This window comes from Mus caroli, chromosome 1 (genome assembly GCF_900094665.2).
Source record: "Mus caroli chromosome 1, CAROLI_EIJ_v1.1, whole genome shotgun sequence".
Lineage (NCBI taxonomy): Eukaryota > Metazoa > Chordata > Mammalia > Rodentia > Muridae > Mus > Mus caroli.
The window spans coordinates 185,396,289-185,409,479 of NC_034570.1; the positions used below are offsets into that span (position 1 = coordinate 185,396,289).

The window sequence follows — 13,191 nt, forward strand, 5'->3', positions numbered from 1 at the left end:
CCAAAGAAAACAAGGCATTATGGGAACTCGGTTTGCATATAGCCCGGCCTTACTCCTTTTAAAAATCCGCAAGGGTGGAGCCTAACCCTAATCTGCAACAGTGAACTGACAGTTGCATACCCTGTCTAGTATACAGTAAGAACCTATTTCCTTATGATGAATTCGGATGTAACGTGCCGCTGGAAACAAAAAATGAAAGGTAAAAACCATAGCTCTCATCTTAAAAGGATTAGGAGTTTATTCTGAAGCCATTTTGAGTGATCATGACCGTGGAACAATGATATGGTCACCCCAAATTTCATGGAAGCAGTTTCATAAAGTTTTTGTGGTTTTACAGAGCAGAGAAAGTCACAAATTAAGGCAAGTTTAAAATATATTGTTGGGTACATACAAGAAGCAGGTAGTGGAAGCTTTTCTATAGGCTCAGGATGGCTCTAATGGCACTCGGCTTTTGGATTGGTAGAAGCTAGTTGCCTGATAAGTCAGTAGATTCTAAAAGGTTGTTTGTTTGTGGTTTTGTTTGTTTGTTTGTTTGTTTTTGTATCTATTGTATTATGATGTTAGTTCTGACTTAGCCCAAGATAAGGTAATTATTGGTATCTGGACCAGCAAAATTGCAATCTCTCCAGAGTACTGAAATTCTAATCAGCAAATAGTCTTTGCAGAAACAGTTAACTTTCAGGAATTTCTTTTCTCAGTCAGACGCAGTTTCTTTCCGGAAGATTTTGTTCACAACCATAATGTCAGTGCTATTCAGCCTAGACCAGGATAGTGCGGTAATGAATCAGGGAGCCAAGCCAGGCCTTGCCATCATCCAAGTGAGATTTGATGGCAGGTGAACAATTAATAAGGTTTCAGAAATGGAATAAACAGGATTTGCACTGAATTTTAATTCCTTTCTTAATACTAATGAGAGAGAGCCCTACTCAGAGGTTGGTGGTGGTGCTTCTGGAAATAACAAATATAAAGAGCCAAGTTTGGGGAATAGGATTAAGAACTCAAATATTCCAAGAGAGAAATAGGACATGTGAACAAACATGTCCACATTCTGTTTGCAGAACCTGTGATAGGTACTTTATACGGCAGGAAAAAAAAAATGGCTAATCAAATTAAATCAAGAACATTTAAGTGGGGAGGTAATCCTGTCTGTCAAAGTGGGCTTAATAATCCTAAGGAACCTTACAGGAACATAGTCCTAAATCAGAGAGAAAGAACAATGAGGACAGAGATCAAAGTTGCTGCCTCCAGAGAGCAAATGATAGCAGCCTCTAAAATGTGGAACGAATAAGCAGATTCTTCACCGGAGCTTTCAGATGGAACCAGTCCTACTAGCACTTTGGATTTAGAATTTAAGTTATTCTCGAAAAAGTATGGAAGAAGAAGTTATATTGCAGGTAAGTGTACTTTCTTACACCATATGCTATCAGAATACACTGCTATCCCCGCATTGTTTGGAGGTTACCTTTTAGCATCCACTTTCTTCCCTGAGTCCTTGATGGGTTTAGCTCCTGGCTGATATTTACTTCCAACAATGCTCCTCTTCTCTCACTCCTCATTGGCTTCAAAGATTACAGAAATTTTTTTCCACATGCTTGGCTTCACCTTTCCTTAAATTATCTTTGTCTATGATCTTGTCCTCCACTCTACTATGCCACCAAGGCTCATGAGAATATCCTGGAACTGTCATTATAACTGTGTCCTCTCCATGAGCTTAACTATCCCTCTTAACCACAAGTCCTACCCTTCTAGTTCACTCCCAGTGTCCTGATTCTCAAAATCTCCATTTCACACTGTCTGCAAACCCATAGACCTGCCACAACTGGTCTCTTGCTAGATTAGGTTTGTGCTCCATCGTTACAGTCACCATTTTATATACACCTTCACTTACAGTACTTATTGGACAGAACAACAAAAATTTCAATTCTCTATTATTTTGCCTCCATTACTATAACGCTGAGTGTGACTAGTGAAAAACAAAGAATTAGTGACAACTAGTCTTACTGTAAGGGTCTGTACTGACTGGTTTTGTGTGTCAACTTGACACAGGCTGGAGTTATCACAGAGAAAGGAGCTTCAGTTGGGGAAGTGCCTCCATGAGATCCAGCTGTGGGGCATTTTCTCAATTAGTGATCAAGGGGGAAGGCCCCTTGTGGATGGTACCATCTCTGGACTCGTAGTCTTGGGTTCTATAAGAGAGCAGGCTGAGCAAGCCAGGGGAAGCAAGCCAGTAAGTAACATCCCTCCATGGCCTCTGCATCAGCTCCTGCTTCCTGACCTGCTTGAGTTCCAGTCCTGACAACCTTTGGTGATTAACAGCAATGTGGAAAGGGTAAGCTGAATAAACCCTTTCGTCCCCAACTTACTTCTTGGTCATGATGTTTGTGCAGGAATAGAAACCCTGACTAAGGCAGGGTCCATGATTCTCTGAAGAATGATACTGTAGTCTGAAATAATATGTAAACGCAAAGAGTGTTTTATTTTGCAGAAGTTCAGCATGCTGGGGTCTACCATCTACAAAGATAGAGAGACCCCAAAGTGAGCTCCCAGGCCTGTTTTAAAGCACATTAGGGGAATTCCAGGGAGGGTTAGGTGACCTCTATCTTAATCTTGGCTCTATCTCTAAGGATACTCCAGAACCATTGCTGGGACCTGGAGGGGCTGGAAGCTGTTGCTAGAGAAGTCTGGAAACTTGCTGAGAAGTCTGGAAACTGCTGCTGACCCATTGTCCTTGCTTCAGGCCAGGTGGCAGGGCAGCTTCTGAGGCCTGGACTTGCCTGGATTTGCCCAGTTCTTGGAAACAGAGATTTAGGCCTCATCCCCTGAACTGCCAATCTGAAGCTTGTCATGGAATCAGCCTAGCCTTCCCATTAATTTAATGACAATTCATTTCATTTTGATCCTTGTTCTAGGATAACAACATATTAAGGGATAATCCTTCTGGTCAAAAAATTAAAATACCTGGCCTGTATAGACTGCTTGTGGACGTTGTACATCGTGGTGCGCACTAGGCTCCGCACCACGATGTACAACGTCCACAAGCAGCTGCTTGTGGACGTTGTACATCGTGGTGCGGAGCCTAGTGCGCACCACGATGTACAACGTCCACAAGCAGTGGACACTGTGCCCCTTCTTAGAATTGGGAACAAAACACCCAGGGAAGGAGTTACAGAGACAAAGTTCGTAGCTGTGATGAAAGGATGGATCATTTAGAGACTGCCTTATCCAGGGATCCATCCCATAATCAGCTTCTAAACGCTGACACCATTGCATACACTAGCAAGATTTTGCTGAAAGGACCCAAATATAGCTGTCTCTTGTGAGACGATGCAGGGGCCTAGCAAACACAGGAGTGGATGTTCACAGTCAGCTATTGGTTGTATCACAGGGCTCCCAATGGAGAAGCTAGAGAAAGTACCCAAGGAGCTAAAGGGATCTGCAACCCTATTGTTGGAACAACATGATGTACTAACCAGAACCCCGGAGCTCTTGTCTCTAGCTGCATATGTATCGAAAGATGACCTAGTCGGCCATCAATGGAAAGAGAGGCCCATTGGACTTGCAAACTTTATATGCCCCAATATAGGGGAATGCCAGGGCCAAAAGAATGGGAATGGGTGGGTAGGGAAGTGGGGGGCGCTATGGGGGACTTTTGGGATAGCATTGGAAATATAATTGAGGAAAATATGTAATAAAAATGTTAAAAATTAAAAAAAAGAGATAGTTAGAAAAATTATCACTTAAATGAGATACTGTGCTTTTTTTTCCTTCCTGAAATTTCTATGCCTCCCCCCACCCCACCCCCCCGCCCCACGCTCCACTATAGTCTTTTACAGAGTACAGCTATTGTTGATTTGTAAGTCACCAACTTTTTTGAAGCACACAGAAAAGAATGACTTCATTTTCTTTCTTTTTCTTCTCTTTCTTTGGTTTTGTTGTTGTTATTGTTTGTTTGTTTCTACATTTTTTATTTACTTGCTTTTATGTGTATGGATGTTTTTTGCCTGAATACATGTTTGTCTGTGCACTGCCTATGTTCAGTACATACAGGGGCCAGAAGAGAGATTCAGATCTCTTCAGTTTGGGAGTTACATTATGTGGAGTGTTAGCATTATATAGAGTTGGAATTGAAGCCTAGTGTTCTGGAAAAGCAACCAGTACTCCTACCCAGTAAGCCATCCCTCCGGTCCTTCTTTCTACCTCTCTTCTAAGCATACTTTCCCTAACACTTTAGGTTTCCCAAATACTTTGTGTTTCACTCTTTTTCTACAGACATCCTCTCTACCATGTGATTGCCTGCCACAATATGGCTGACCTCCATGATGGTATAACTCAACTGGCATGAATTGTTTTCTTCTCTATTTCCCTCTTCTGGGCAACTGCTGAGGTCTACAACTTACAGAGTCTGGGGAACGGTTTCTGTGAAAGTTTAGTAAAATTGTCCTTGAGCTCCTGTTTTATTCCATTCTTGGTTTATTTTATTAATGAGATTAAGAACTCCAAGAGGGAACCCAGATTTCCCTAGTATCTGATCACAAAGGGAGTTTCCTAAGTTTTAGCAACCTATGTAATTCTGCTTGATGTCCCCACTGTTCTTTAATCAATTAAATATTTCATTATAAATGACTTCCATGTGAATTGTAGTGTATTTGCCTGCAGCCTTGGCCTCTACCCACTGGATACCAGGAGTATTTCCCTCCTCTAGTTTTAACTACCACAATGACTCTAGACAAAACCATCCTGTCTAAGAAACACTGAGGTAGATTATTCCTATCCAAAGCTCCAAAACTAGTCAGACACTGCAGGTTTTACCATCTTCTCATTTCCCTTACTATTTCCAGTGGTTTGCATGCTTTTGTACTAAGGTGATAAAGAACAACTATTAAATGTCCTGTTTGAAGGAATTGTTGACCATAGAAGCAACATGTACTGGAATGTGTGGCAAGTGAACTATGCCACCAGATTGAAGAACTGGTAAGGTTGAGTAGGCTCAAACCCCAGGAAATCTCAAAATTGAGAATGGCATGTGTGGAGCCCACTCCCTGGAAAACTACCTGATCTGGAACACGTAACCATGACACCTGCCCTGAGAGGACCATGACAATGGGTCACATAACATTAAAACCTGGAGTTCTCCATGTTAATGCGGTTTCTAGATAGACTCCCAAATGTTTAGCCAAATGAGCATACCTTCCTGGGCTTTCCTTTCCAAAAAAAAGTATTTAATGCCTGATTTACCCTGGGTAAGGTGTATGCATTCACGGCTGCCATCAAATAAAAACAGTTTGGACAAGCAAGGACTGCCTCCTTCATGAAGGACCTCCTCATGGAAGGCCTTCAGCATAAATATCCTAAATCTATTAGAGAAGGGCTTTTTCCTTCCAAACCCTCCTTACTCTTGGCAGTCACTTGGAATTTTGCTTCCATCAAGGTCTCAGCCTTCCCCCTTCCTGCCTGGAGAAGGAAAGCTCAGACCCGCAGAGCCCTGTTCCCAAATCCCAGCAGTGCTGGCAGCACCTGGGTACACAGGTGACTAGGAACCACAGCATCCATCTCAGACTCCACTGTTTCTCACCCAGGGAAACATGGACGGAGACCCCCTATGATGGACTGTGTTCTGCCTCCCCTGAGCCGAGACCGGGCACCCCAGCAGTTAAGCAGAAATGTAGCTGGCATTGGAATACTAAAGTTATAGGTTTCACATTGTCAGCAAATATTTTCATCAGTGTTTAGAGAGTGTTTTCTAGAGGGTGAAGCCAGAAAGAGAAAAGAGACTAGGAGATAGGACAGATTCCTTGGGATGTAATATTAGTCTTCAGTTCCTATAGAGGTTATTTTCTTTTTAATTATTTTCTGTGTCTGGCTATGCCTTAATTTGGTTTTCTATTGCTATGAACAGACACTCTGACCATGGCAACTCTTATAAAGAAAAACATTTAATTGTGGTAGGCTTACAGTTCAGAGTTCTAGTCCATTATTGTCATGGGAGGAAAGTTGGCAGCATGCATTCAGACATAGTGCTAGAGAGGTAGCTGAGAGTTCTACATCTTGATCCTCAGGCAGCAAAAAAGTAAATGAAACACACTTCCTCCAACAAGGCCATATTTACTCCAACAAGGGCAAGCTTCCTAATAGCCCAACTCCCAATAGACCTATGGGGGCCATTTTGTTCAAACTACCACATTCTACTTCCTGGACCCCATAGGATTTAGCCATATCATAATGCAAAATGCATTGACTCCAATCTCAAAAGTCCCCATAGTCTATAACAATCTCAAACTTGTTTGAAAGTCCAAAGTTCAAAGCTTCTTCTGAGACTCATCCAATCTTTTAACTTTAATTCCTGTAAAATCAAAATAAAAAAAGCAGATCACATACTTCCAACATATAAGGATATCCAGCTTTGACACATCAGAGTCTGAAGTAGGTGGCATGGAGTCAGCAGAACACACAGACACAGAATCTTCTTGATTATTATACAAGTTCTCTTAACTTTATTTTCCCCCATAGCTTATGTGACTCACCAAAATCTCTCAAGCAGGATAAAAATTACAATGTGACTACATTCCATTTTTCTTTAAGTGAACAATTACAGTGAGTATACATAGGAAAAAAAAAAAGAAAAAAAGTGTTCCCCTATATCATCTCATGATCAAATGCTTTATGTATCATGTATTAAAAAAATATTTTCAAAAACCCACATGCATTTGTAAGCAAGCACTTGTTATATATTAACAAAGTGTAAGCAAGCAGGCTAATTTTCTCAGCCAGTTTCTTTTACTGGCAGGCAGAAATTTGCAGTTGCAATGAAAGAATGATTTTATCTTAAAAAGTAATCTTATAAAAATCTTAAAGGAATCACAAATCTAAATTTTTATAGAAAAAAATCAGTCACTTCTACTTTAAATCCTTAGGGTGCACATCTACTCATTAACAATTTATTGTTTAATCAATACCAGGAAGCTGAGGGCAAAAATAAGTACACGAAATTAATCATCACCTTGATCATTAGCCCAGCTTCAGCAAGAGAGGCACATCAGCCAATGTTGGGCTTCCATTGTTCTTGTCCCCTGACCTCAAAAATTTCCTAGCCCAACTATTAAGAATGTTCCTTTCTGAACTTCAGATTGGTCTCTAAAATTTTCTATATCAAATATACTAGCAAAAACATCTTAACCTAACTTTCCTAACAATCCATATCTCCAAATTCTTTCTAAGGGTGGTGAATGTTACTAGACATGCATAACTCTAAGTCTTACTGAGGTTTATAAATGAATCATTCATCTGCTCCAGCAGCAAAGCTTGAAAAAGATCAATCACTATTATTGTTAAGTGCCAAAGATACTGCCCAGTCAGGGGCTGGGAGACCCCTTAGAGTTTTCATACAACTTATAGTTTAAGAGCAGCATGATGTTTGAGAGAACTATAGAGCGATTTCCATAACAGCATCAAGTCCCCAAGACATCTAGTCCCTGGAGCTCTGCCTCTCTGAGGCACACCCATCATGATTGTGCCACATCCCATGAGTTCTGTTTGTTGTTCTTCTATGTGGGCCTCAACATAATGTCATAGGATATACATTATAAATCTAAAGGGGAGCATCGAAGAAATTCTGAACCAAAAACTATCTGGGCAAACTCTGTATCTCCATGTCTGAAGTTAAAATATTCTTCAGACCTCCAACTCCTTTCTTCTTTGTTGACTGCAATATGCCTCTTTCTCATGGGCTGATTCCATTCTCTGTTAGCAGCTCTCCTTTGAAGGTATCCCACAGCTCTGGCATCTCCAGCATTTTGGGGTCTTCAAGGCAATCCAGGCTTCACCTTCATAGCTTCACACAATGACCTCTCTAGGTCTCCATGCAGGGACACTCCTGACACATGTCTGGCCTCTTTAGCTTTCCCTAGCCACAACAGAAGAGTCCATAACCCCTTTCTTGTATCCTTGACTTTACAACCAGAACCACATGGCCAAAGCCGCCATGATATGTTGTTGGCTGGGGCCCTCATTCAAATAATTTTTCACAATCTTTCTGTTTTAGAAACTTTCCTCATTGCATAAGCATGGCTGTCTTGCAACTTGCTTTGCAGACCAGGGTAACCTTAAACTCTGGGATTAAAAGTGTACACTACCATGCTTTGCCCTAAACATTTCTTTAATTCCCTTTCACTTTTCTTTAATTCTTTTTTTACAAACAGGAAGCTTAGTTAGCTAGGGTCTTGCTCTGAGCTTACCGCTCACTTAACTCGTTTGGCATCAGGGTTTCCTTTAAACTGTTGACACTTTCCATGTTCCTTTTCTCCTCAAATGTTACATTTTGTATTTTTCCTTGCTCAGCTTGCTCCTATTAGTTATAGGTCTGCATAAAAGTGACCACTAGTAACTGCACAACAGAGTCAATCTAGACTGTTCTGAGATCTCCTTTGCCAACTTAAAATTTATCCAAAACTCTTCCACTTAGCCATGGACAATTTTTTTTTTTTGACAAGAGCAGAGAGCAGCCACAACCTTCTCTGAAATATCACAAGAACAATCTGTATACCACATACTAAAGTTCTTCTTATCTGAAACCTCTTGAACCAGGCCCTCATAGTTCAAATCACCCTAAGCATCATTGTCTTCTGTGCTCCTTCTAGGGTGGTCTATTAAACTGTGCTTAAAGCATTCCACTGCTTTCCTAACCCAAATTCCCAAAGTCCACATGTCTCCAAACAAAAGCATGGTCAGGTCTATCACAACAATACCCCAGTTCCTAGTTTCAACTTCTGTCTTATTCTGGGTTTCTATTGCTGTGAAGAGACACCATAACTTTGACAACTCTTATAGAGAAAAACATTTAATTGGGGCTGGCTTACAAATCAGAGGTTTAGTCCATTATTGTCGTGGAGGGTAGCTTGGTGGCATGTAAGCAGATATGGTGCTGAAGAGGTAGCTGAGAGTTCTACATCTTGATCTGCAGGAAACAAAAAAGAAGAGAATGAGACATACTTTCTCCAACAAAGCCATAACTACTACAACAGCCTTCTAATAGTGCTACTCTCTATGGGCCTAATAGAGACCATTTTTATTCAAACAACAACAGGCTGTTTTGCATTCATGTATGTTTGTGCACCTTATGTGTATCTGGTACCCATAGTCACCAGAGGAGGCTAATTCCCTGGAATTGGAATTTTATATAGTTGTAAGCTGCCATGTAGGTGCTAAGAATTAAACCCAACCCTAGGTCCTCTGGAAGACCAGCAGGTGTTTCTAACTGCTGAGACATCTTTCCATCCCTCCATGTGATTTTTAACTGTCCCTACACGCCACACAAACACACACACACACACACACACACAGGAGTTTAATTACATAACAGATGAGACAGAAAGCTGGTTATCAATGGGAGGGGTTTCTGTTGGTGTTATTTTTTATTTATCTTAATAGTCTAAAGGTTAGATCTAAGGCATAGTGAGAGAGGATGGGTGGTCGGAGAGAAGTTGTTCCCTGAGTAATATGTAAATTTTGGGGTTGAGGGAGCTAAATTTGTGGATAGAGAAATTGGCTAAAATAACCAAAGGTGTGTTCTAGAATGAATTACCATTAAATTATAAACTCCTAAGACCCTAGAATTGTATATACTATTTAGGAAATCACTGACTTCAGAAAGCAATATCATGTAAGATTTTTTAAAAATACAGTTTATTTGAATGGTGAATGTGTCTATTACTAAATGGAATTTTATAAAGAGCTGAAACCTTGGGGGGTGCTATGGGGGACTTTTGGGATAGCATTGGAAATGTAATTGAGGAAAATATGTAATAAAAAAATATTAAAAATTTAAAAAAAGAGCTGAAACTTATGAGAAAACTTCTAAAGAAATAACTAAACTTAAATGCCATTTTCATGGTGAATACTTTCAATGTAATCACTTTCTTTTCTCTATCATCTTTCCTTGCTTATTTCTCTTTAATAATATTTATTCATACTCATTTTCTCTTATTTTTGTTTCTGTTTTTGATTGTTTTTTGGAGACAGAGCCTCATACAGTCCACTCTCCCCTCCAATTCACTATGTAGCTAAATTCAAATGTCAGCCTTAAATTCCTGATCTTTCTCCCACTTCCTAAGTACTAGAATTATAGGTACATACCACCATATCTGACTTTATTTTATTTTTAATAATTTTAAATTATTCTTAATCATTTTATTAATTACATTTGTTACATATTTACTGAATAGAAAAATGCTTTTTTAAATAAGATTGTCAGTTGGAATATGAAGTAGGTAAGCTAATAATATTGTTCATGGATATAAAGACTGAAAAAGAACAATATTTCCTTAAGGCCATGATTTAAAAATACTATGAGAAAATATTAAAGCAAATCTTGACCTATGTATAAGTAACTATATTTCAATTTCATTATATACCAACTTGTCATGTCATCAGCTTGCTGGGTTGTATGGATCAATAGAATATACTTCTCGTGTTTCTAAATGAAGAGCTCCTTCTTTGGGTCTTGTCTTTGTATAATAATTGCTAAAAAGGAGACATAAAAAACAGTCAAATATTTACTCATTAATTATGATTATAGTAAGGATTCATTAGCTGTCAGCTTTCTATCACTCACAGAAAATTGTATTTTCACATGTGATTTCATCTCATTTTTTAAAATATTAAACAGCATAGGCCCCAATTTTAACGGCACATACAAATAAATAACTTTTGGTAATTTTTGTTGGTAATTGTTTGGTATTGTTCAGTTAGAAGTTGATACTAGATAACTTATTGCTCTCATTTACAAAACAATAAAAGCTTTAGAGGAATTTCAATTAGTAGAAAATAAATTTAAGTAAGTTAGAAAATGGAATTGAAATCAGTGTTAGGAACTTTTAAAAATAGACTTGCTGCTGGACGTGGTGGTGCACAACTTTAATCCCAGCATTTGGGAGGCAGAGGCAGACAGATCTCTGTGAGTTCAAGGTCAATCTGTTCTACAAAGCAAGTTCCAGGGTAGCCAGAGATGTTACACAGAGAAACCCTGTCTCGAACAACAAACAAACAAGAAAAACATAACTGATTGGGTTCATATCAATTCAGACTCTAGAACATACTGTCCTATGTTATAACATATTAATAAATGATAATAAGCAGACAGGGACATTATGAATTATTTTTAGATATCCATTTTTTTTTCAAATATTCCTACACATGTTGTGTTTTGATAGCAAGCTTAGAAACCACATTTTCTACTTCTTTAAAATTTTTATTACTCTTGGGTAAAATTATCTCCTAACTTCCTGTGTGAAAAGCCATACAAATGACAGCCCAATTTTTGTCTTTGAGATATTTTCTTTTGAATTCCTTAAGTATCATTCTTCTAGCTTTCCTGCTTCTCTGTTTTTTTCTTTGCACCTTTAAATATTACATCTCATTGTGATTTCACCTTTTTTGTTCTTTGTGATCTCAAGACTTCCACTGTATGTTACTTACCTGAGTCCAGACCCCTTTAAACTCTACATCACAGATTCCTCATAATACTGTCCCACATTCTCCCTCTCTCCAATCAGTGAATACCTCTCCCTGGGGTCTTTCTATGTGTCTTTTCTTTCCACATCTAATACAAATCATTAAGTTCAGAAAATCTATTTTCTTCATAGCAGTGCTACAGCCTCCTGAACCCTGCCTTGCTTCTGGAAATGCAAATTTGAAAACTTTATTTCCTTGCAATGATCTTACAGGTCACACAGCTTCTTATCATAGTGTAGAGGGCTTTTCAATATTTAACTGCTCCTGACCTTGCTAGATTTCCCTCAATGCCTGCTTAGTGGAAAATTGTTAGTTCCATAAATGCAAACAAACAAACAAACAAACAAACAAAGCCACCCCCAAGCCATCTTGGGTGCGATCTCGGCAGAGGGTCCCAAGGTCCCCAGAGGACTCTCCACGATGCAGGCACCCTAACACACCCAGGATCTTGAGATCACTGGTGAGTGGAAAGCAACATCTGTTCCAAAAAACCCAGAGAGTCTTGTGCTAAGCAGCAACAGGGTCAAAGGACAAAGGCAGACCCTAGCATACCAAGAATCTTGGGATCACTGAGACCAGTCTACACAGGAGAGCACATGGACACCAGAAGCAACATAACTTCTTGGACAGGGTCTCTTTGGGCCTTCATCCTCAGCCAGGAGACAGAGCTGAGACCCAGACCTCTGGGCACCTTCGCTGCCAGAAGAGAGTCAACCTCCAGGGAGGGCTCTGACCCCAGGACTCAGGAGGTGGATCTGAGCACTTTCCCTGCAAGAGGAGAGCTTGCCTGCAGAGAGTGCTCTGACCACTGGGACTCAGGAAAGAGTTGGACTCCCAGGAGTGCTGACAGAGGCTAAAGAATCACAGGAGGAACAAGCTCCAGCCAGAGACAGCTAGAACATCTAACACAAGAGATTACAGGATGGTGAAAGGCAGACATATGAATCTTACTAGCAGACACCAAGACCACTGCGCATCATCAGAACCCAGTATGCCCACCACAGCAAGTCCTGGATACCCTAACACACAGGAAAAGCAAGACTCGGATTTAAAATCATATCTCATGATGCTGGTAGAGGATTTTTTAATAATGTACATTTTGTATTAGTGAAGCTGAATACTTTATGACTTACAAAAAGTCAGCCCACTCTTCTGAGACCTAAATGGCGAGACTTCTATAACATACTCTGCGCTCCTCCCAGCTGCTGGAGAGCAGACTCCGTTTCCAAGGCGGTGCATTAAAGAAGGCTTCTGCATTAGCGAAATCCATCAAGCAAAATACATCTTCAGTAAGACAGAAGATTATTAAAGATGACATAAGATCACTTAAGTATAAACAAAAGGATTTGGAAAACAGAATTGAATCTGCCAAGCAGGAGACTGAAAACGGTCTCAACAGCATCCTTAAATCCAAAAGCTCAACAGAAAAACATGTAAAGTTTTCTCTGTCAGTTGAAGAGATGCCGGCCACTTCTGAGGTGCCCAAGCCCACTCAGAAGTCGGCAGCAGTGGGCGAGTCAGGGGGAGACTGGGAAACAAACATGGTAAGTGCAGTGATTGTGCTCTCTAGACTCTGAGTCTGAGAGTAAAGAGGTGTGCCTCTTTCAAAAGAGTCTCAAATCAAGCATTCTGATTTCCTAATTAAGTCCTCAAAGGACTGGGTATTTATGAAGCTCACTTGTCAAA

The 13,191-nt window shown here is 39.9% G+C and overlaps 1 protein-coding gene and 1 long non-coding RNA gene across 4 annotated transcripts in view; one reads left to right on the forward strand and one right to left on the reverse strand.

Moving 5' to 3' along the window:
- The first annotated feature begins 38 nt into the window (after window positions 1-38).
- On the forward strand, window positions 39-2,962 carry LOC115031119. Its single transcript, XR_003836724.1, has 3 exons — window positions 39-199; window positions 1,186-1,394; window positions 2,625-2,962. It is a non-coding gene; the product is annotated as an uncharacterized LOC115031119 (long non-coding RNA).
- A 5,857-nt stretch (window positions 2,963-8,819) lies between these two features.
- Window positions 8,820-13,191, reverse strand: part of Cr2 (complement C3d receptor 2) — a 35,757-nt gene continuing 31,385 nt past the window's right edge. The window contains exons 18-19 of one of the 3 annotated variants that reach the window (XM_021156382.2): window positions 10,411-10,515; window positions 8,820-8,950 (exon numbers count right to left, since the gene is read on the reverse strand). In XM_021156382.2, coding sequence (XP_021012041.1) covers window positions 10,422-10,515 — 94 coding nt within the window. In that variant the 3' untranslated portion in view covers window positions 8,820-8,950; window positions 10,411-10,421. Of the gene's footprint in view, window positions 8,951-10,406; window positions 10,516-13,191 lie in introns of those variants that run through there. The other 2 variants (XM_021156391.1, XM_029477802.1) reach the window with 2 other exon arrangements.